Raw genomic sequence first — 24,451 nt, forward strand, 5'->3', positions numbered from 1 at the left:
GGTGGGCAAGAGGCATGGCCAGGCGTCAGACTGGGAGGATCACGGGGCTGGGTTTTGTTTTTTGTTGTGTTTTAAGGCCAAGCAATTGCTGACATTTACAGGAACCAAGGCGTTCAAGGAGGGCCGGATGGCCTTTACGGATGCCGCGAGGTTTCTACAGCAACCAAGCGCTGCTAGGATGCAGTGCACCGCCCTGGGCCCGCCGGGCATGGCATTGGGGGCACCCCCTGCTCTCTCATCGCCCCTGGGGCCTCCGTCTCCGTTCCAGGGCCTCCCATCAGCTCGGCCGCCCTCTCTTTCCATGGAAGGAGGCCCAGAGCATGACTCTAGGGCCCTGCTCCTGCCCAGCAGGCAGTTTAGCATGCAGACCCGCGCCCTGAGCCCCGCGGAGGTCTCTGGAAGCACCAGGAACAGATGCTGGGGGAGGAAGCCTGGCCGCGGCGCCTTGGAGCGGGGCGGAGGCCAGGGGTTATCTCTGCGGAAGCCTGACCGTTTAGCGCGCGGTGTTCTGACAATGCTCAGCGCTGCCCGGAGCAGCTGCTCCTGGTGCCGAGCTGCGTGACATTCTGCCGGGGAGGGAGCTCGGCTCTGGAAGGATGACTTGTGTGACACATGACAGCTTTCGGGGCCGCCGGTCCCCTGGCTCCGCTGCTCTAAGACCCGAGCCATCTGTAGCCTCTCACTTCCAAAGCCTGGGGCCCGAATGTAAAGCAGAAGCGGGAAGGAAACGAAGCAAAAAAGGAAAAGGAGGTTTTTTTAAAAAGAAAGAAGCCAGACCACTGCTTTGAATAATGACAAGCGAAGCCCCTCCTATTCGAATCTGCACCTCACCCCCTCCCCCCGCCCCCATCTGTCTTCCAGGCAGCAGCCTGATCTGTGTTTTTAAGATAACAGCATGATGCCACCCTCCTGCTTAAAGCCTTCCCATGGCCCCTCTGCTCTTTTAAATGCCATGATACAGCCCAGACAGCCTGCAAGGCTCAGCTCCTCCCCTCCTTACCGGCTTCTCCTCTCCTCACTGCCCCGTCACTGTCACTATGCTCCCTCCAAGCACACTGACTGGCTTTCCTTCCTTCCCTTCCTCATGCCCCGGGGCCTTTGCACATGCTCTCCCTCTGGTGGAATGCTTCCTCCTCCCCTCATTGCACTCCCCACCCCATTCTCTTCTCAATGAAACATCACTTCTTCAGAGCTGCCTTCTTTCATCCTCAGGTCAGATCAGAGAAGGAGGGAGGGAGTTAAGTTGGTCTTTATTATTTCCTTCCTTCAGCATATTTTGGGTTTATTTGCTTTTTTCCTTTCTAGTTTCCAGAGGTACAAGGTTTAGTTATAGTTTGAGCTCTTCTTTCTGTTTTGATAGGGGCATTAAGAGCTATAACTCTGTACATTTTGGTCAATTATCTTTTAAAGAGAAATTTAAAACAAGAAGGAGGGTAGTTCCACATTTTTACCATTTTGCTCCTTATTCCTTTGTGTAAATTTGAGCTTTCATCTAGTCACACTTTCCTTCAGCCCAGGGAACCCTTTTTCATATTCAGTATAGATCTGCTAGGAGTCAGTTCTCTCGGCATTTTTGTCTAAAAATGTCTTTTATTTCAACTTCATTTTTGAAGAATCTGTTTACTCAACATAGAATTTTAGGTTGAGTTTTTTTCTCTTTGCAATTTAAGATGTTCCATTGTCTTCTAATATGCAGTGTTTATGATGAGAAATCAGCTGCAGTTTCTACCTTTATAATGTGTCTTTTTTTCCCCCTGCCAAATTAAAAGATTTCATCTTTGTTGCTGGCTTTCAGTAATTTGATTATGATAGTTCTTGGTATCCTTTTATTTGTATTTATCCTGCTTCATGTTCAGGCTCACTGAGCTTGGATCTGTGGTTTTATACTTTTATACATTTGGGAAAGTCTTGGCCATTATTTCTTCAAAAACTTCTCTGATGCCCTGGCCCCCGCTACCCCCCACCCCAGTCTCCGTTACGTTTATCCTACCCTTTCTTCTCTGGGTGCTTTAGTTTGAACAGTTTCTATTGCTACATCTTTAAGTTCACTCATCGTTTTTCCAGGGTTTAATCTGCTATCAAGCCCATTGCGATACTTGGACTCTACGATGGCCCCAATGACCTGAACCTCCTGTTATCCACAACCTGTGCAACCTCCATGTCTTTTCTGTGAGCATATTGGTGGCTTGCTTCAGTAGGATACACCACAGGTGATGGAATATCACTCCTGCGATTAGCTTACAAGAGACTGTGACTTCTGTCTTGCTAGCAAACTCTCTTTGTTGTATTTCTGGTTTGCACGCTTTGGTGAAACACACTGCCGCACTGGAAAGATCCATATGGCAAGGAACTGAAGGTGACCTATGGCTAAAAGCCAGCTAGGAACTGAAGCCCTCAGTCCAACATCTTTCAAAAAACCAAATGCTTACAACCACCAAGAATGCTCAGGCGCAGATCCCCCTCAGCTGAGCTTTCAGATGAGCCCTCAGCCCTGACTGGCATGCTGACTGCAGCCTCGGGAAAGACCCTGAAAGAGAAGACTCAGCTAAACCACTTCTGGACTCCCGACGCACAGGAACTGTGAGAGAATAAATGTGTGTTGTTTTAAGCTGCTAAATCTGTGGTAATTTTTAAGATATCAATCGATAAATAATAACTTTATCTGGTGAAATTTTCACTTTAGATATTGTATTTTCCAATTATAAAAGTTCTATTTGGTTCTTTTTCCATCTTGTGGTTCTCTCTTCACACGGTTCATCTTTTCCTTTAAATCACTGAGGATATTTACAATAGCTGTTTAAAAAGTCCTTATCTTCTAGTTCCATATCTATGTTAGGTTAGGTTCCATTTCTACTGCCTGATTTTTATCCTGGATATGGGTCATGTTTTCCCATTTCTTTAGCTGTTTCATAATGCTTTACTGAATGCAGGGCACTGGGAGTGTGGATTTTGCTGCGTTGCTCTAAGAATGTTGCATTTTGTTCATCAGCCTCTTGCAGATCAGCTTGCTCACTTTTAGATTTGTCTTTATGTTTTGCTAGGGGATCAGGGGTCTAGAGCATTCTTTCCTCCAGGGAGAGGTTGGCCCTGTTATGAAGGTGTGATCCTTCTAACTGCCTCGGGTGTGGAATAGCATCTCTTCACCAAACCTGACCACCTCCCATTTCTGTGTAAGTTCTGAGAATTTTTCAGCCGACCTCGTGGAGTTTCACCGCACACACACTCCGCTTCGTGTGTAGCCGAAGACTCAGGGGACCTACCACGCAGATCTTCGCACCTCTTTCTCTGCTCTCCCCTTCTCTCGAGTTCTCTGCCCCCTAAGATCCAGTGGCCTCGGCCTCCCCAAACTCCAATCTCCATCTCTCAGCTCAGCTAGACTGCATGGTTACCCCATCCTCACGCTACTGGACAAAGCCCCCAGCAGAAGCCAGAGCTCACCTTGTTTATTCCTCTGGGATATTACAGTCCTGCGTGTCTGCTGCCCAGTGTCTGACAACAGTTGGGTCACATATTTCGTCCAGGATCTAGTTGGTGTTTTAGCGGGACGGTCAATTTGTGACCAGCTACTCTGTCGTGGCCATTAGAGGTCTCAGGGCATTTTCAGGGATGCTCAGCGGGAGCGGGATCAGCACTGAGCCCTGCCTCACAGCCCCCTTCACACCGAGCCTCTGACATGCGGTGCGGAGCTCACACTCCCAGCCCACACGTTCCAGGCGCTCTGCAGGGACGCGTGGCGATTGCATGGACAGCGCAGGAGTCCAGCTGCTCAGAGGCGGCCCATCCCCACCACACCCCAGCAGCCTGAGGACTCAAAGGCCCTGCTGCCTGTCCTGGTGCTGGTTCTGGGAGCCGGCAAAGCTGCCTAGGAAGCCAGGACTGCTGCTCAGAGTTATTGCTAGAGACTTGGATTAATTCGCATGTACATTTCGGTTTTTCATTTTATTACTAGAGGCCTGGCGCATGAATTTGTGTACAGGTGGGGTCCAGCCAGCCCACCCCAATTGGGGCCAATCAGGCCGGGCTGGCCAGGGGGAGGGGCCTCAGACAACTGGCTGGCCCTGGCCCCTGGTCGAACTCCCAAACTCCGGGTCAAGGGGACAATTTGAATGTTAGCTTTTAGTATGTAGGATTGTTATTTATTTTTTAAAATATATTTTTATTGAATTCAGAGAAAGGGAGAGGGAGAGAGAGATAGTTATGAGAGAGAATCATTGATTGGCTGCCTCCTGCATGCCCCATACTGGGGATCGAGCCTGCAACACTGGCTTGTGTCCTGATAGGGAATCAAACCGTGACCTCCTGGTTCATAGGTCAATGCTCAACCACTGAGCCATGCTGGCTGGGCCGAATTGGCTTTCTATAAACAAAAGCCAGACAGCATGTCCCATGCATCCAGAACCAACAGTCCGACCCCTACAGGACCCGTCCAGCAGCCCCTCTTTCTGCGAGTGAATGGAAGGTGTCCATGGCCGCGCAGAAAAGGAAATGACACTAAGCTGAAACCTGGGATCTGTTTTTCCCCTTTTAGATCCAGGAGCCAAAATATTGCTAAGGCTTTTTATAAACAAAGATAATGAGTTGTATAATTTATGCAAATTAACTAATGCTGCTGCATTTTCTAGAAGTAACATAAACTGCATTATTTATTTGACGTACCTTTTGGAATAAAAATAATTATAATTGGATATTGTATCTAACAGGTTTCTCCCATTGTGTTCGTATTAGTGTGTGTGGTTTGAATATAAAACAGACTCACTGAACGCACACAGGTGTGGCTTTCCTTTTGCACCCGGGGAGGTGACAATGACCTTTCAGAGGATGGGAGTTGGGCCAGGGTCCTGACCACAGCCATGGGCCTGGCTTAGTCAGCAGGTGTTCTCTATTTCCAACTAGTATGGCCAGTGGGCGACACCCAATGTCATTTCCACTCCCTCTGTCTTCCCATTTTCACTGCTCAGAGTGGTCCACAGCCAGCAGCCTCCCGCACCTGGAACTTGCCTCCTGCTGCACCCAGGTCCTGCCCAATGGAGTCAGAATCCCCAGAGGACGCACACACGTGGAAGTTAGAGAAACACCTTCTGCATCACTGATGGTGAGGACAGTCCCTCCGGACACTCCCGCAGCAGAGAGAGCTGCACACCGGAGGGCACAGGGCTGGGGCCCCACGTCTGCTGCCCCCCGTTCACAGAACCCACCCGTGTTTCCCCTCACGTCCAGCACATGTTAAAATGAGCCACGCATCACCACACGTCCTAATTCTTAATGTCATCCTATTAAGAGTATTAAACTGGCAAGAAAAGAGAGTTAAGCAGAGCAAATTAAACAAGGGTCTTGAAAGACACAGACTGGAAACATTTCGCTGCCTCTGTGCTCTGACATCTGTAGCCAGGACCGCGCTTGCTCTCCGTCTCTGGTCCTCAGAGCACAGAATCTGGTCAAAGAACACGTGTAAACAGCGCTGATTCGTAACCTCGTGTACGCAGTGCAAGCTGGGCCTGAGGCAGTGGCGGGGACTGGGTGGAGGCGCCCTCATCCTGGGGGGACCACCACGTTGTGAGCCAAGGGGGCCCTCGCTCCCCCCCACCGCGGGAGGAGCAGGCTCATCACTCACTCTCAGGTGAGGAGAAACAAAGCAAAAGCATCTCAGATGAAAGAAACAAAAGGAACGGAAGGCAATTTACTGAATTTATTTCATCGCATCTCCCTTAATCATGTAAAAACAAAACCCCAAGTGTTCTACATTCCGGTTCGTGTCCAACATGACGTGCCAACTAATTGAGTGTAAAAAGCGAGGTGCTGCATGGTCTCCGTTAAAGTCCGTGTGACAATGGCCCCTCCCGCCCCCAGCTCTGCGGTGTTTCTGTTGTTGCTATAATTCAGTCCATTCACAATATGTCATTGCAAACACTATGTGCAAAAGAAAGTAGAAAAAGCAGATTCTTTATTCCTGGCGCATTTATTTCCGTCTCCCCTCCTCCAGCTCCCCATTTATCCTGCGCGTCCATCTGGAGGCCCAAAAAGTCATAGACAAGTGACGAGACATAATTAGGCGCACTCATCTGCTATTTAGCCTGCGAGTTTCACTGCCAGGTGTTGTGAAAGGAAAAGAAATGCGGCCAAGACACCGTGCGCGTCTCGTTTCCAAACATTTCGTGTGGAATGTTAGGGAGCAGAAATGACACTGGGTGTTCACTGATCTGGGAGGGAGGCGACTCCAATGAGGGTCCCTGAACCGTCCTTGGACAAGGCGCTGGGACGGGTCCCCTGTGTCACTCCCAGGGCCCCAGCCACGCAGTCCCACTCAGGCACCGGGACCCCGATGGGCCTGCTGTCCCCACATTCATTCAGTCATGCAGGGAAGGAAAACTGAGTCATCCTGAGCTCCGTGCTCCTGAGACAGAAGCTGAGAAAGCCAACTAGGACCTGGGAGTGTCTTCCCAGTGCCACGCCCTCCAGGTGGGAGCATCCACCCCCTTCAGGTGGGAGCACCCTCCCAGGACCACCCTCCGCAGGGAGCCCAGAGACTTCAGGGGGTCAGGGGAAATGAATTGGTGAGAACAGCACCCCTACCCAGCCCACTGTAGAGTCAGAGGGAGCCACGCTGCCCACCCTTGGTTAGACTCTGTCAACGGTTTCACAGCCATTAAAGAGTTAAAGGTCAGCAGCAAACGCACTTCCTCATGGCTGACTGGTCCGCAAGCGCCAAGCACATTCTATTTGCAAGAAATAACTGCTGTGAGGCCCCGTGTGCAGTCTCTGGGGAAACGGAACTTAACAGGATGTTATACTGACAGTTTGGTCTAATGCCGTGTAGAAAAGCTCACAAGGAAATGAGGGGTTTAAGCAAAATATCAGGTTCGGGTCGCCACTCGGTGGAAAGGGGTTCCGCGTGCGTTCCAGCTGCGGGCGAGGAAGGAACCTCAGGGGAAACGGGGCATCTTGGGGTTTCCCGAGTTTGCTTCCCACAGTCCCACGGAGAGGAGATCCCAGCATTTAACCAGCTGTCTACTCGGGTGGAAAGAGAAAGACGCATGGAGCACTGTCCCACTTGAGCTATCAGACGCCGATACCTTCGAAATGTCCCCCTAAGGCGTTCGGACTTGTCATCCTTACTAAACGCCACCTGGCAGCCTCTGTGCTCAGGGGGCGGCTGGACGGTCGGCAAAGAGTCCACGGAGCCTGCTCTGCCGGCCGAGGCTGCGGCGGGAAGCGGGCAGCCAGGGAGGGGGCTTCAGACGCTGCCTGAGTGCCAGTGTCTCCACACCACAGGGACACTCGGTCCTGAACAACAGTTACTGTCCACCTGAAACTCAAGTGCACCTGGCACTTTGTCCCACGTGTGTGTGGGTGCCTGTGTGCATGCCTGTGTGCATACTTGTGTGCACACACTAAACCTGAAATCTCTGCAGGGAGAGTGAGCACACAGTCCTCACCCCCGGGGCGGGTCCTGGGAGCTGGGAGCTGGGAGCTACAGCCTCAGCACAACTCATGGCAGCAGCAGATGAATGCAGCCCATTCCCCTTGGTCAGGGCAGGAATGACTGGCCCACATGTGTAAGGCCCGTGCATGTAAGGCCCCTGCCATGTTAGGCCCTGCTGTGTAAGGCCCACGCGTGTTAAGGCCCCCGCCGTGTAAGGCCTGTGCATGTAAGGCCCCTGCCATGTTAGGCCCTGCTGTGTAAGGCCCTCACAGTGTAAGGCCTGCTGTGTGAGGCCCACACGTGTGAGGCCCCTGCTGTGTGAGGCCCACATGTGTGAGGCCCCTGCTGTGTGAGGCCCACACGTGTGAGGCCCCTGCTGTGTGAGGCCCACATGTGTGAGGCCCCTGCTGTGTGAGGCCCACACGTGTGAGGCCCCTGCTGTGTGAGGCCCACATGTGTGAGGCCCCTGCTGTGTGAGGCCCACACGTGTGAGGCCCCTGCTGTGTAAGACCCATGCGTGTGAGGCCCGCCATGTAAGGCCCCCAAATCACTTGGCCTGGCCCTGCCGAGGCAACTGCAGGCGGGACTTGAAATTCAATACACCAAGAGCTTTCCCACAGTGACGTAAGTGTCCATTAAGCAAATGATGTCATAAATACCCACACGGCCCCTGGCGGACAAGGGGTCCCCCGCCCTTGCCCAAGTGGGAATATCAGAGACTCTGGAGGGCCTGGGCGCATCAGAGCCGAGGGGGCGGGCCTGAAGGTGGGCAGGTGGCAGGTGCAGGGGATCATGCTCGCACCCACTGAGGGGCGGCCAGGAGCTCCCCATCTTCTCCCTGCAGCCCCTGGTGGCAGGGGAGCAGGCTCCCGGGCTGGGGGAGCATGTGGTGGGACTCTTCCCCTCTGACTGGCTGGGGTATAAGGAAGGGCGACCTGGTGACCAGAAGGGGGCCGGCCCTCCCACTAAAGACCTTCCTAGCCTGTCCCGGACCTTACCCAGACTCACACCTGGGGCACAGAGCCGCCTTCGCCCTTTTATTCCCAGCACGCCACGGCCTCAGGACACCTCTCCTGGGGGCTGGGTGTTCGGGATGAGGACACTGGGCATCTGGGTGGCCTCTTGGCTCCGCTACTAACCGGCGAGTGTCGTTGGACACACTTCTTAACTTCCCGGAAATGAGTTATGTCTTCTGCAAAAGTGAGGATGCGACGGTCCCTCCCCAGCAAAGATGCTGCCAGTCACTGAATGAGACCATGCAGGGAGAGTGTGGGCACAGGCCAGGTATTCAGTGGGTGCTCAATAAAGGGTGGTCAGAGAAGGGGGACCTTGAGCAGGAGAAGCACCCCCCGCCCACACACCAGGCCTCCGTGGGCTCAGTGGCACGAGCAGAGGGGCTGCTACGCCGCTAACAGAGGCTGCTATGCCGCCCGCCGCAGACGGTGGCCGCTGACGCTATTGATTAACATTGTAATTACACGAAGTGGCAGGGACATGTCACCGGGGAAGCTGAGTAATGAGAAATTACAGAAAGACCATGGATTTGAGTTCCCGAACTGATTCTTCCCAAGCACATCCGGGTAACACGAGATTAGTTTACTGTGGCAGCGTCCCAGCAGAATGCGGCACAATCATGTGGGAGAGTGAGTCAGGGGGCACCCGGGGGTTCCTCCGTGGTGCCACCCCAGGATGGCCGCTCCCCCGGCGCCGCCACAGGACCCCACACTGGCTCCCCAGGCTCGACACCAGGCGGGGACTAGAGATCAAAGACCTGGTCCAAGTCCCGGATGTGCAGCCAGTGGGGATACACACGTGGCCAGGACTAACCGCGGGGCCGGGCAGGCTCAGAGGACAGGGTGCCGGTGAAGGCTCAGAGGACAGGGTGCCGGTGAAGGCTCAGAGGACAGGGTGCCGGTGAAGGCTCAGAGGACAGGGTGCCGGTGAAGGCTCAGAGGACAGGGTGCCGGTGAAGGCTCAGAGGACAGGGTGCCGGTGAAGGCTCAGCCAGTCACTGCTCAGAGCAAGTTCCCATGGCGACCTACCCAGGCCTGTCCTCGGGGGAAACACGCTTTTTCTGAACTCCAAGGCTCTGTCGCGTGTGGCGTCAACGTCCACTGAAACACCAGCTTACGTTTCTGTCCGTTTTCGAGCTCGACGCTGTGCTCCACTTGCCTCTCAGTCCTGCACCTGACAGGCAGCTAGGCTCCCCGCCCAGGCCTCCGCCTCAGTGTGCGCTCACGGGCTGACAGAGCTGGCCGGGTGGCGGAGGACCCTTCCTTAAGGAAGGTACAGAGGGCCGGCCGGTGGGGCTCAGGGGCTGAGGTCGACCAGGAGGTCACAGTTCAATTCCTGGTCAGGGCACATGGTGGGCTCGATCCCAGTGTGGGACGTGCAGAATCAATTCTCTCTCATCGATGTTTCTATCTCTCTATTCCTCTCCCTTCCTCTCTGATCTAAAAATCAATAAAAATATATTTTTTTTACAAAAGAAATAAAGGTGCAGATGGAGTGGGGGGTGCTCACGGGCGGGGAAGGGGGGCCGGGGGTTACTCTGGCTGGAGACCAGGGAAGACGCCCTGGGAGGTGCGGAGCGACCAGGCTCACACGGTCCCCGTGCAGACGCTGAGCAAGGACTGCTGTGCGTGCCACAGGCTGGCGAGCCTGCAGGGGAGCGGCGTGAAGAAACACATGCACGCGGCTTAGGACAAGCAGAACCACGTATTCTGTTTAAAAGCGCACCATGCGGCCTGCAGCCTCATCTGCCCCCCGTGAGCCTCGGGCTCGGGTCTTCCACCCGCCACCTTCCTCCTCATGTGCTCAGTGCTCTTTCCCACTTTGATGTGGGCACCACGCGTACAAGTGGCTGGTGCGTGTGGCTGGTGCTTGTGGTGGGTGCGTGTGGCTGGTGCATGTGGTGGGTGGGTGTGGCTGGTGCGTGTGGCTGGTGCCATGTGGAGGGTGCGTGTGGCTGGTGCCGTATGGAGGGTGCCTGTGGCTGGTGCCGTATGGAGGGTACGTGTGGCTGGTGCGTGTGGCTGGTGCGTGTGGCTGGTGCCATGTGGAGGGTGCGTGTGGCTAGTGCCGTGCGGAGGGTACGTGTGGCTGGTGCATGTGGCTGGTGCATGTGGAGGGTGCGTGTGGCTGGTGTGTGTGGAGGGTGTGTGTGGCTGGATGCTTTAAATCAGGGGTCCTCAAACTTTTTAAACGGGGCCAGTTCACTGTCCCTCAGACCGTTGGAGGGCCGGATTATAGTTTTAAAAAAAACTATGAACAAATTCCTACGCACACTGCACATATCTTATTTTGAAGTAAAAAAATAAATGTTTCCGGCGGGCCGCATGTGGCCCGCGGGCCGTAGTTTGAGGACCCCTGCTTTAAATATTCTCCCATCAGCTGAAGCACTGTGCCTATTTACCTCGGGGCTGCCAGCAGAGCGGAAGTGGTCCGGCACTGCCACGAGCAGCCAGTTATTTCATGGCCTGTTAATTCCTAAAGCCGCAACTACAATATCACTCCTACTTTTAAAAGAGGTGTTTTTTCCTTTGTAACGTGCGGCCTAAGTGTCCAAATAAAGAACACCAGCCCTAATGAGGCTGACTCCGAAACAACCTCACTTCTGCGCTTGCCGTGGGCTCGGAGCTCTCGGGCGTCAGCTCAGCAAAACTCAGCTCTTCACGGCTGAGAACTCCAATCGGACAGGGTGGCCGGCACTTCTGCCCGCAGATGGCCAGGCTGGGCTTCCGTCCACCGCAGAGCCGCCCGGTGGGGAAGGCTGTCAGCTCACCACAATGACCACCTCGTGGCTCCAAAGGCAGGATGTGGGCGGAGCTGGCCGTGCGGTGGGAGCAGCAGCAGCTCTGACCCAGGAGGCGGATGCGTGCCTGATGGGGCTGGAGAGGGACTGACACGGCGCCAGGCAGGCACCTGCCGCTTTAAATCACGTCAGCGACTGTACTGCAGCCTCAGTCAGTGCCCAGCCACTTCCCACCCAGCCCGTTACTGCCCGACCCCACACACTCCTCGTTCCCTATGTTTATGCCACTTCCTCAGGCCACGTCGGCCCGGGTACCCCTCCTAGTGCCCCGCTGGGGCCTGTGCTTCTCCCTCACAGGCCTCATCACCTGCGTCAGAGCTGCATGCTGGGCACTTTGTCCCCCACGCGATCTGAGGGTTGGGGACGTCACTGCGTCCTCAGCACACACCACACCTGTGGACAGCTGCTCACGAATGAGGGCAGGTGCTGACTGGTCTGGAAGGACCACAGTCCCGCCTGAGTGAGGCCCGGGGCAGCTGATGTCTGGCCAGCGTTCGCATCTGAGTACCAGGCGCCCGGCTCAGTCCCAGCGCCACGCAGATTTGGGGTGGGATGTGGGGCAAGAGAAACCCTCTCTGAGGCTCAGTCTCTTCCTCTGTGAAATGGGTATAAAAAGCGCTTATCCTCACTCAAGATATTTTTCCATTGAATTTTAGAGAGAGCGGAAGGGAGGGAGGGAGAGAGAGAAACATCAATGTGAGAGAGGCACGTCCATTGGTTGCCTCCCACATGCACCTGGACTGCGGCTTGGGTGTCAGGGATCGAGCCTTACAACCCAGGTGCATGCCCTTGATCATGAATCGAACCCGGGACCCTTCAGTCCTCAGGCCAATGCTCTATCCACTGAGCCAGAGCAGCTAGGGCTGCGGAGGGTTGAAGGAGATGGTGCACCTGGGAGAGCCGTTAGCCTGTGGCTGTCACTGATCTAAACGCGTGGCTCCGCTCTGTAGCGGGGGCCCCGCAGCCGGGCAGCCGGGAGGCGGGCGGCCCAGAGCTGGCCCAGGCCTGACGCTCACTCTCCGGGGAGAGGGGTGAGGAAGCTGCAAGCGTCTGGGGCAGAGAAAAGCACCGTGAGCTCGAAACTTCCTCTTCCCGCTCGGCCCAGGAGCAGCGAGCACCTCCGCTCCTCGGACCAGAAGCGGCCACCAGGAGGCAGAGGACACCTAGAGGCGCCCTCTGCTCCCTGGGGACCCGACCCCCCTCCCCCCGGCCCCTGACAGGCAGCACAGATCCGCGTGTGGGCAGGGCCGCCTTCAGGCACGCTGCGATTTCATCTCAGGAGACGGCGCCAGCACACCCACCTTTCTCCTCCTGCCAACCTGTGTCATCCCGGAACCTTATCGAGCCGGCTTCTCCTTGGCTCACAGACAAGACAACTCATCAAGGACCTAACGGCGCATCGGCTTCAGAGGCGGCCCCTCCTGGGCCTCCCCGGGAAATCGATGCGCCTCGGAGCGGAGCTGGGAGGACCTGGCAGCCTCCGCGCACACAAGGAGCGGACAGCCGGGCAGTGCGGGGCAGGGCCCGCCCGCCTGGCTGCGGGGAGGCTTACAGCACGGGCTGCGATAAACGGTTCACCCTGACGTCTTTATCGCGCCCTTGAACCGAAGAGGCAGCTCGGGTGGCGGAAAATCACGGCCGCCAGGCCCCCCAGGCCGCTGCCTCCCCAGCCGTCAGGTAGCGGCTGGCACGGCGCCTGGCAGGACACGGGCGCTGAGTCGATGGGAACCGCCTGACTGAATCCACAGGAGAAAGCAGGGTCCCAACCGGGAAGCCCCTCCTCTCGGGAGACAGAAAGCTCAAGTCCACGCACAGTGCAATTCCCCGTGGGAAGGACGCTCCCCTGCCGGTCCTCCCGCCCGCTCACACCGCACCGAGAGTCCGGGCAACCCCTCGCGGCCCTCTGCGTCCTTCCTCCGTGTCCTGAGGGTCCACACGCCACATGTATGTACACGTTAGACCTCCGGTGCAAGAGCCACAATGACTCCGAACGTAACTATGGCCTAAAAGCCACCATTCTGCTTCCGTCAGCGGGGATGCTAACGTCCAGCCGAGGGGAGAATGAACGCTGGGCTTTGCTCCCTCAGCCGCTCACTGTCGTGTCTCGAGGAGCACCCCACCTTGTCACCTGCCACCAGGGGCGCCTGCGTTAGTGCCACTGAGACCTCCGGCACGGGGGCCGTTTGCCCGGGTTTCACTGCAAATTCCCTGGGACCCAGTACCCCTAGCCTCTCCTCTCCCTATCGCTTGCGGGGAGGGGGGGGGGGGACCAGGGCAGCAAAGGCTAAGTTGTGTGTACAATCGCCAGGCGTGTCCCTGAGCCGGTCCAGACCTGCATTTCTCATCTCAGACCTTTTCTTTGTCATCACCAGAAAGCATTGTTATCAGGTGTTTAAAAAACACACAACGAAGTTCCCTCTCTCTGTGGGCTAATTAATAAAAGCCAGCGGATGCTACTTTTAACATCCCGAAAAGTACACGATTCATATAGAAAAGGCGTAATGACACGTGCGTCACCAAGAGCGTCAGCATGGAGGGGCCGCTGAGCTCTCGGGGCCGATGGTCCTGCCAGTCAATCCTGGCACCTCGCGGACCCCACACGCTGGCGGACCTCACATGCCAGTGGACCCCACATGCTAGCAGACCTCACATGCCAGCGGACCCCACACGCTGGCAACCCCATATGCCAGGGACCCCACGGGGCCCTCTCCCTGGCCACTCTGAACACCAGGTGGGTCCCAGGCAGCTCCCCAGCTCCTGGCCCAAGACAGCCCTGCCACCTCCCAGGGAAGACCCTTCACAAGGGCCCACAAGGTGCAGAGAGGTGGCGCTCGCTGCCGAGTGGCCACGGTGCATCTGGTCCATGTCCTTTCCTCTGGCGCTGTGGCCCTGGCTCGGCCCTCACACCCGGGCAAGAGGGGCCAGGGATGTGCCCACGGCTGCCCAGGTGAGCAAGTGTGGACAAAAACAATAGCAAGGAAGCCAGACGGCCCCCATCTCGCCAGGACCCAGAGGAAGTTTGCAGGAGACCCCGATGCTTTCTGCAGGGCTCACCGCCCCAGCCCCGCCCCCCTGCCCTGCCACAACCCGGAGCACCTTAGCCCCTCGACTTATCTGAGGGAGCTCCCCGCGACAGCCAGAGGGAAGCAGAGGGGGTGTCAGTAGAGGGAGTGAAGCCCCCCACCCCATGGGAGATTCCTGATGTAGCTCCTCCCCCAGCCCCTGCACTGCTCAGTGCACCCAGGCAGCTCCGCCCTCAGCCCCACACCCCACTCTGCACCCCTCGCCACTCCCTACCCACACCAATGGCTCCGGGTCGCAGGAGCTTCAGCTAAATCCAGTTTTGTGTAAACAGTGAACGGAGACCGGAGGGTAAGAAGGGAGGAGAAAAGGAAAGGAACAAAAGTACTTTCGACACAGGTGCCTGGCCTTGCGGCCCCGCGGCCAGGACATAAGAGGCCCAGGAGGGCCCTTGGCTCTTTACCTCCACTCCCTGGACCTTCAGCTTCATGTGGTCCTCGCGGGTGGTTTTCCCATCTTTCCTCTTCTTCCAGCAGTACCCGTCTTTCCTGTACTTCACCTTCTTCCTGTTGTAGAGGATCATGGAGCCATTCTGCGGTCTGCAAACGAAAGAGGGCACGTTACTGAGAGCGCCGAGCGGAAGACAGGTCTACGGAGAGACATGGTCGGCCAGCGAACGTCTCCACCGAGAAGCCACACCCCGCGCCTGCCGGGGCGTCCGGTTCACCGTTTCCCGCGGCTCCCGGACTGCCCCCTCTGCTGTGGATTTGGTGCCTGATGGGTGCAGAGTGTCAATGATCGTCCCCAGCTAATCGGGATACGCGGTGTTGGGGCCTGCGCTCTGCCCGACAAGAGGGAGAAACGGAGAGAGAGCAGCGAGAGCCGGGCCGTCGAGGCGGCTGCTACATCCTATCTCCTGTGGGAAGACTTTCTCCTCTGTCCTGCATCGCCCGCATCAGGAGATAGATAAGGCGACGCGGACGCTGGAGGGCTGTGTTAGGAAGGGGCCAACGGGAGGCTCGGCGCCTGCGTCAACGGCCCTTGATTCATGGCTGCATCAGCCCAGCTGGTGCGAGGAGCCATCCCTTCTCCCTGGTGCACCATCCCTTCTCCCTGGCGAGCTGAGTGCCGACCCTTCCCCATCTGGGCTCCAGCTCTCAGGGGACCCAGCAACCTCCTGGGAAACTGCCTATCGGGTCCACAACCACCGAATCTGAGGGAAAGAGTTGTCCCTTCGCTCAGGGCTAGGAGTGGGATGACCATTCTTATGCCATTAAAAAGTACAAAGAGCCCCGCTGGCACGGCTCAGTGGTTGAGAGTCCACCTATGGACCAGGAGGCCAGAGTTCCATTCCTGGTCAGGGCACATGCCCAGGTTGCGGGCTTGATCCCCAGTGGGGGGCGTACAGGAGGCAGCCGATCAATGATTCTCTCTCATTGATATCTCTCTCTCTCTCTCTCTCTCTCTCTCTCTCTCTCTCCCTTCCTCTTTGAAATCAATAAAAATATTATAAATAAATAAAAAGCACAAATAAAAAGAACCTTGATTTCTCTAAAAGAAGCCACTCATCCACCACAGGGCGCGGGAGGCTTACCTAGGACCCCACAGGGGCAGCTGCTGCAGATTCTGGTTTGGAAACACCCACGGGAGGAGCTAACCTTCTCCGGAGGCAGCAGGATAGAGGGTGGGGGTGGGCCAGGCCCTCAGGAAGACGCCCCTGACACTAACAGCACATCACACCCCACCCCACCTCAGCGTCCCCCCTCCCTCCCCACCCCCCGCCCCCCACCCCGTGTGGCCATCTCCGTGTTGCTCTGCACCGAAAAGTCAGCACAGTGTGATTCCCAGCACGCATGAGGCCAGCGCGGTCCTGTCACCCCCCAGGGCAGGTGGCTCAGGTTCCCGCCAGCACCAGGGGCGGAGGGAGAGAGCCACCAGCCCTCCTTCCTGCCCGGGTCAGCAGCCTCCACCCCGTTCTGCTCTGGGGCCATCTCACCACCTGGCACAGAACACCGGCTATCGAGGGCTCACCATCCCATGGTCTGTAGGGGAAAACACCCAGGCCGGGGCGACCGCAACCGCAGCTAACTGTGGTTCCCGCCCAGCCGCTGTGTCCCTCAGCGAGGTGAGGGCTAAGCACGGGTCCCTGGGGAATCACAGGCCCCAACACTCCAGTCCCCGATCCCCGCGCAGTGGGTTTGGGTGGGTTTGGGTTTCCTCCCTAAGTCTGCAGGACTAAAATGACTGGGAAGACCTCCGTGTTGTCACAGGCTGTCACCTGACGGCTCTGTGTCACGCCCACAGGGCGCCTGGAAACCTCCCAGTTCCCTTCCACGTCCAGGTGGCAGGTGAGCTGGACTATTGGGCCCACAGTGCCGCCTCCACAGTGTCAGCCCTGCCCTCGGTCCCTGCCCAGCTCCAGAGCCCTGTGAGCTCCCGCCCCACCAAGTCTCAGGAGAGGGGCCCCAAGTGCAACTGCTGTGCTATAGCCACTGCCTAGGGCAGGGGTGTGAACCTGTTTCCTGCCATGTGGGTATCCTATATAGTAATCCTGTATAATAAAAGGCCAATATGCAATTCGACCGAACAGCAGAATGACTGGTTGCTATGATGCACACTGACCACCAGGGGGCAGACACTCAACGCAGGAGCTGCCCCCTGGTGGTCAGTGTGCTCCCACAGGGGGCACGCTGCTCAACCAGAAGCCCTGAGCTGGGCTCACAGCTGGCGAGCACAGCGGCAGTGGCAGAAGCCTCTCCGCTGCAGGCAGGTGGTAAGGAGCGAGGGGTCCCAGACTGTGAGAGCGATATCTGACTGCCAGCTTAGGCCTGATCCCAGGTGAGCAGGCGGACATCCCCTGAGGGCTTCCGGACTGCAAGAGGGCGCAGGCCGGGCTGAGGGACCTCCCCCGCCCACCCGTCCCAATGCACAATGTCGTGCACCGGGCCTCTAGTTTATAATATTATTCAAGGGCCACACAAAATTAACAGCTTAAAAATTAACCTGCCAGCCCTGGCCAGTTTGGCTCTGTGGATAGAGCATCAGCCTGCGGACTGAAGGTCCCAGATTCGTTTCCAGCGAAGGGCATGTACCTCGGTTGCAGGCTTGATCCTGGGCCCTGGTCAGGGCGCATATAGGAGGCAACCAATCGATGTGTCTCTCTCACATCGATATTTTTCTCTCTCTCTCTCTCTCTCTCTCTCTCTCCTCCTTCCCCCTTTCTCTCTAAAAAAAAAAAGAAAGAAAGAAAGAAAAAAAAGAAAATCAATAGAAAAATACCCTCTGGTGAGGATTGACACCCCCCCCCCAAAAAAAGCCTGCTAAACAGAAAAAACAAAAAAATGAGCCTGCTATATTTGGTCAAACATTTAACTGACTCACCCCTAACGCCTTGAGGGGTCCAGACCAAGTGATTTCTCAGATCTTATATGGCCGGCGGGTGGACGTTCCCCACTCCTGGCCTAAGGGCTAAGCAAAGGAACACATCTGACCCTCTAGATGGCTCTGCGCTTATCGCGGCCCCTCCAAACAGGAAGGAAGACACTCCTGAGAGGGGGCAAGGAAGCCTGGACCCCAGCGCCCCCCCCACCACCCCCCCCCACCCCCACCGCAGGAGACAGGGCATTAGTGCCACCCAGCTTCCTGGGAACTAGGACAGGGCTCCGTCCCCGTGCCCTCCTGCCCGGCTCAGACCCTCGGCAGCGTCTTCAGGCGTCTGTCCCCCCATGGGAACTGCTCTGACCCAGAGACAGTGACTCCCCCAACACTGTCCTGCCCACAGCCAGCAGCGCAGCTGCAGGGCCCACGGAAACCACCTTCCTCTGACCTGACCTTTGTGTTCGAGGAGACAGAACCCGGGACCCCACGACGCGCCACTTCAGCCTGCAGTTTATCCGAGCCGGAGGCAGTCAGGCCTAGCGTGCCCAGGAAGAGTCTTTTTAAAAATATATGTTTTATTGATTTCAGAGTGGAAGGGAGAGGGAGAGAGAGAAACATCAATGATGAGAGGGAATCACTGATCGGCTGCCTCCGGCACGTCCCACACTGGGCACTGAGCCTGCAACCCGGGCCTGTGCCCTGACCGGGAATCGAACCGTGACCTCCTGACTGAGAGGCCGATGCTCAACTGTGGAGCCACAGCAGGCGGGCCACCATTCTCCTCACTGTGACGACGAAGGTCTCCTCTTTCCTGGGCTAGAAGGGGGGAACTTCTGGATCTTGTGAAAGGGCTGCCTCTTCGTATCTCCTTTCCAGACGCCTCTAGTGTCCATAGTTAAGCCATGAAATGGCGTGTTGGTCTGAGTCCTTACTGAGGTTCATATATGACCCTACTCATCAGTGGTCAGACAGTGACCCTTTGGATTCACTACATTTAAAAGAAAACCCATTTTTTCTAGAGAGCTCTCATCCTAGACAACTGTCTTACTGGTGCCAGTGGAAAGACAGAGGCGAAAAGCGGATTCAAAGGAATGTAGCCTTGGGGAATGCCTTCAGGAAGATGAAAGAACAGGAATCAGACTCAGAACTAAAGTCCACATCCAACATCCACGCCCCTTGCGGAAATCCGGCCCCACCTCCTCAGCACATCTGAGCTCCCAGCACCTCTGCTACCGCAGCTCGTGAACCGTTAGTGACCGAGCGAGGGAGCCAGGCATGTGGGGCAAGGCGGCTGGGGGCACGGCCTGTGTGCTCCACACCCCTCCAGGGAGCCACAGGTCCCTCCGCAGGTCACAGGGGAGGGGACACAGCACAGGGGGAGCGAGCACATGGTCCATGGAGGTGGATGGCTCAGGGAGGTGCCTGACCACAGAGGCCGGTCAGTCTCACCTGGGAAGAAATCATTGGCCAGAGAGTGGGAAGTTTCCGAGAGCTTGGGAAGATGATTGGTTATGTAGAGAGAGTTCCTGGTTAAAATCCCAGGGGAACAAAGAATCTCTCTCTCTCTCTCTCTCTCTCTCTCTCTCTCTCTCTCTCTCTCTCTCTCTCAGCAGCCTGGGCCTGCAGACCATGTGAGCTCCAAAAAGACTAAGCTTTAATAGGAAACAGAATCCCTAGCTATTGGCCTTTGTCTGGGCCTTGCGGAGGACAGGGCTGGACTTTCTATGGGGGACGGACAGAGATGGGACAATGGAAACTGGGGAGAGGCGCTCCTTTGACTTCGCGTCACGAATAAACCTCACTGCACCACCTTCTCCTCCCGTGCGCGGATCCAGGCAACGCTTTTCTCACCATCCCCTGCGACAGCCTGGGTTCCACCATCATCTACAGCAGGCGTCCTCAAACTACGGCCCGCGGGCCACATGCGGCCCGCCGAAAACGTTTATCCGGCCCACCGGGTGTTTTTGCCGCCGCTGCCTGTCCTGCTTAGCAGCCGACTCGTCCCGGGCCTGCAGTGCGCATGTGTGGAATGTCTGAGGGACAGTGAACTGGCCCCCTGTTTAAGAAGTTTGAGGACCCCTGATCTACAGCTTACAGCCCCCGCTGTCCTAACCCCCTCCCCTGTGAGCGTTAGAGGGCACTCCGGCCTGACCCTTTGGCCCAGGACAGGCAGGCTGCTCACGTGGGTGCTGAGAGCAGGAAGTGGATCCAGAAGCCCCGGGCGGACAGCGAGGCCCCCTCTGCAGGCTTTGCCAGCTCCCGGCCGTTCCAGGCAGGGTCCTTTGCAGATACGTCTGGGACCCCCACCAGCGAGCTCATGTCCCCTGGGCAGCAGCAGATCTTTTAAATTACAAAGCCTTTAGCTTCACTCTCAGACGATCCCACCAAATTTAAAGAGGCACTTAAAAATGAAAGGCCCTTCACAGCCCCCTCACAGGGGCCTTGTAAGGGAGGTACTCCCACCCGTGATAATTCTGTAATTATGAACAAGCCCGAGGCCCTGGAGAATGCCCCTCACCCCCTCACCGAGGAGACCGATGGCCAGGAACCCTCCAGGCCGCCCGCAGATGACCAGGGAGCGGCTGAGCTGCAGCTGACACTCGGGGCTGACAGGAACAGGGGTGGAGGCTTGCCCCGTAAGGTGAACTGGTCTGAAGTGAAACAGCCTCAGAAAGGAGAGGCCCGGAGGCCTCTGTGGAATGCTTGGTGCAGACTTTTCAAGGGCGCCCTGCCCTGAACCCTGAGGTTCCAGACCGGAGACATCTTTCCTCTCCACCTTAGAACACTTTCTCCCCACTACACAAAACGGCAAATGCAAAATAGTGCGGTTGGGTGGGCTAGTCATCCTCAGAGCATTATCTCGGAGAAGGCACTCAATTCTTTGAAGACAGCTTGAGGAACAGAGACGAAAAGGGGCGAGAATCAACAATTCCTGACTTACAGCTGGAGTCCTCCGAGGTGCAGAGGCTATAGGGGCAGAAATAGGAAGTTGGGGACCAGCGAGAATTGTAAGAAGTATTCACCCTGCCCTATTAGCCGTGATTGCTTGTTCTGATGAAAGAAGCACAGGCTCACCTGGCTGGGAGTCGCACGTGGGACCTGGGCGCTCACCTGGAAATGGGCCCGCCCTCCCCATCCGGGAGCTGCCTATCATCATGGAAACATCGGCAACCTTGTTGATGAAACCAGAGCCTCCAGCCCTTTGCGTCCCCCCAGCCCTCTGCGTCCCCGCAGGCCTTTGCAGTCTCCGGCCTGCTTACCCGCGGACTGCCCATTTGGCGTCCCTTTGGCCGACTTCCCATGTGATCTGTCCTCCTCACTAGAAGCAGCGCTCGTGGTGGGGGCAGAGCGGACTGTTGTGGGTGACCTGCTGCTCCCCCACACTGCCGGCAGGACTGGAATAAACGCTCATATGATTCCACACCGTCTCTGCTGAATTGGCTCAGGTACTGACAGGCAGCCCGGACCCACGGACTGTCCGGTTCCAGAAGCATAACTGAGAGCAGCCCAAGTCCCCTCAGACCCCTCCGTATCTGGCGCAGACACTGCCGACACTAAACACCATGAAGCTGGGAGGACAGTTCGTCTGCACTTATGCAAAACACGGATAACTTTAAATCATAACCAACCTAGACTCTGAGGACGGACAAATATACCCCCAAACTCTGAGGAGAAACTTGCACCCTTGCTCTGTCCCTCAAAGACATATATCGTAGCACAGCTCTGGGGCGCAGACGCTCTGGGCAGAACGAAGGCAACGCCTGGGACAGAGGGAAAAGGCGGGGCCTCAGAATACAAACTGCCTCTCTTGCCCCAAATCTGACCCACAGCCGCCTTCAGGTGCCCCCCAAGTTCAACACAAACCCTCGAAGTCCTCCCCACAGATATCAGCAGGAGGCTTCATTCAGCCACTGGAGCAGGTGACCTTACTGTGTTCCAGCTGCCAGTGTGGAGTCAGCTGTCATTTAGTCACTAGCGAGTTTGTGGTACCTGCTTCCTGGCAACATTTCCTAATGGAAGCTGTAGCAAGCATGTCAAACTCGTGGCCTGCGAGCTTGACATGCTTGCTGTACAGGGTTTCTGTGTGTGTCTGTCTGTGTATTTACGTTTGTCTGTGAATGTATGGTACATACATACATGTGATAGTTATCTGTCTCTGGGTGGTCTTGCCAAGATTGATTTGGAAAAGAGCTCTCTATTTCATTATCTTAAAAAGAAGCACTTATGAATTAAGTATTCCTAAAACTCAGAAAAAGACACGATCGAACACAATTTCCAGTAAATGAGAGTTTCGGTTTGTCAGTTTCGTTAGTACAGGCGTGTCGTGAAAGTTAATAGCGTTAGTATAAACGTTCACTCTACCTGGATTTCCTAAAATCAGAGGCGCGCCTGTTCTCTCTCCTACAAAATCTGTCAGCAAGAAAAGTGATTGAAGATGATGGCGAACTGCTTTCATGTCTCAGGAAATTTTCATGAGTAATCATCTGTTAAGAACAACTGAATTAGGTAGATATATACGTGGGATAAGAGTGTGTAAGTGAACTTTTCAACAGTAATTATGGTTTATGTCTACTTAAATCATTTCCCAAGGCTTTTTAGTAACTTGAAACTTCAGAGTTTTACTAAATTTAATTAATTGATGGGAATTTATTAACTATCTAGCTCACTTCCAAATAAGATAAAGTACAAAAACACTTGATTATTGAACATAAGCTTTTCCACTTTTGGCTTCTTATCACAGAGAAACTAAACATATTTGGATTCGCAGAAACATGTCTCATACCACATAAAAATATGTACAGTAAGAAAGCAGATGCTTCCAGAGACTATGAAATAAATTCATTCATAGCCTTACCAAGCTAAAGAATGCTGGTATGCCTGGCCAGCGTGGCTCAGTGGTTGAGTGTTGACCTATGAACCAGGAGGTCATGGTTCGATTCCCAGTCAGGGCACATGCCCGGGTTGTGGGCTCCATCCCCAGTGTGGGGCGTGCAGGAGGCAGCTGATCAATGATTCTCTCTCATCATTGATGTTTCTATCTCTCTCTCCCTCTCCCTTCCTCTCTGAAATTAATAAAAATATAGTTTAAAAATAAATAAAATAAAGAATGCTTCCAAAACAGGCAGCTCACAACGGCTTAGTTTTCACTAGAAACTAAGGTTTCTAAGGGTTAAGAATTCTAGTGAACATTTGTAATTAACACTTCCACAAACAAAAAATCATAAAAGCAAGGGAAGCATCTCCCTGCGCCAGGAAAGTAGAAAATGTGTTTTGGTAAGAGGAGGTCTGAAGCACAGAGATGCATTTTTGTTGAGAGAAAAGACAGTCATTCTGTCCTCATCTTGAACTGGCTATTTCAGAATGGGGGAAAAGGAAAACACAGGACGAAATCTGAATGTAAAGAAGTTACAGAAAGGTTTGTGGGAATAGAAGTCTTGGGAAAGGAATTTTATATGTGGTTTAACTGGCTGAGATTGGAATGGATACAATTAAGTGTTTTAAAAGGAATAAATGAAAATTTATAGCAAAAATACACTGGTGCAAAATTAGAATTTGGTTTTCTCTCTGTGAAAAGGACAAAGTTGTCTTGGATTATTGGTCTGCTCATGATAAGAGATGGTGAAAGGTTTTTTACCTTTTGGGCGGGCTGCCTAGAAAGCAAAGATTTTATGTTTCATCAGAATAACTCCCTGTGCTGTGTCATCTTATCATCAGTCGCTGGTTACGTAAGTCAACCTCGTCTTCTCGATGCTAAGAGCTGCGTTTTGCTCAGAACCATGTAGCCGTCTGCACTTGCCTTTGAAATCTTTCATTGTCGCTTTGGTGAAAGGGGTAATTATTGTTTCATCATGACCTGGGGCCGTACTTAATCAAGTGACCAAACCTGTGATATTTCTGACTCCGTCCCCCCAAATCAAATTCTAAATGCAGTCCTTTTGACCTTGAAGGGATTTTTTTTTTTTTGGAGGGTCCCTGGAGCATCTCAAAAGATTTGTCCTCTCGCCTTATGAGAAGGGAGAGGTTCAACTAATAACAAGTAGTCGCTTTGTCAAATTCCATAGGTGGTGTTGCCAGAGGAGAGGTCATCCTAAGGCTGCTGTATGTTATATTCATTCAGGGACATGTAAGTGTCCCAGCAGGTGTGTGACATGCTTAGAAATCAGATGTCCTAGTACAATGTAAGGGCTTTAATTCTAGTTATTATCTTAAAATGTGGTGTGCCACAGAAATAACCAAATTTCATGTCAATGACATTGTAAGGGGCTCTCATCAGATCTGTACCCATGGCCGTTTTAAAGTTGTTGGGTTTTTGTCATTTATAGAAAGTTACTAGAAGCCTGGTGCACGAATTCATGCATGGGTGGGGTCGGCTGGCCGGCCCTGATTGGGGCCGACTGGGACTGGGCCGGCTGGGGGGAGCGGCTGCGGGAGGTTGGCTGCCTGGTCCTGCCCCGATTGGGGTGGGGTGGGCAGGCTGGCAAGGGGGAGAGGCTGCAGGAGGTTGGCCAGTCAGCCCCACCCTGATCAGGGTGGGGGGAGCCAACTGGGGGCAGGGCTGACCTGGAGAAGGGGCTGCCGGAGGTTGGCTGGCTGGCCCCGCCCCCGATTGGGTCGGTTGCCAGGCTGCAGTGCACGTCATAGCGACTGGTCATTCCAGTTGTTCTGGTTGTTCCGGTTGCTTGGCTTTTATATACAGATTATTTTACTGTCATGCTTTTTGAAAAACATGTTTCTACAGAAGTAGTTCATCTTCAAAGAAATTTGTGGAAAGAACTCTGGCCAGTCTTCTCGGATACAGGCTTCCAATAACTTTCAGA

General features: G+C 54.9%; 1 protein-coding gene across 9 annotated transcripts in view; it reads right to left on the minus strand.

Annotated features, from left to right (window-relative positions):
• Positions 1-24,451, minus strand: part of CAMTA1 (calmodulin binding transcription activator 1) — a 683,296-nt gene that overhangs the window by 294,764 nt on the left and 364,081 nt on the right. For all 9 annotated transcript variants that reach the window (XM_059691394.1, XM_059691396.1, XM_059691393.1 and 6 more), the window contains one exon: positions 14,719-14,854. In XM_059691394.1, the coding sequence (XP_059547377.1) occupies positions 14,719-14,854 (136 nt within the window). The remainder of the gene's footprint in view (positions 1-14,718; positions 14,855-24,451) is intronic.

The sequence above is a fragment of the Myotis daubentonii genome, chromosome 3 (genome assembly GCF_963259705.1).
Source record: "Myotis daubentonii chromosome 3, mMyoDau2.1, whole genome shotgun sequence".
In the NCBI taxonomy this organism is placed as follows: domain Eukaryota; kingdom Metazoa; phylum Chordata; class Mammalia; order Chiroptera; family Vespertilionidae; genus Myotis; species Myotis daubentonii.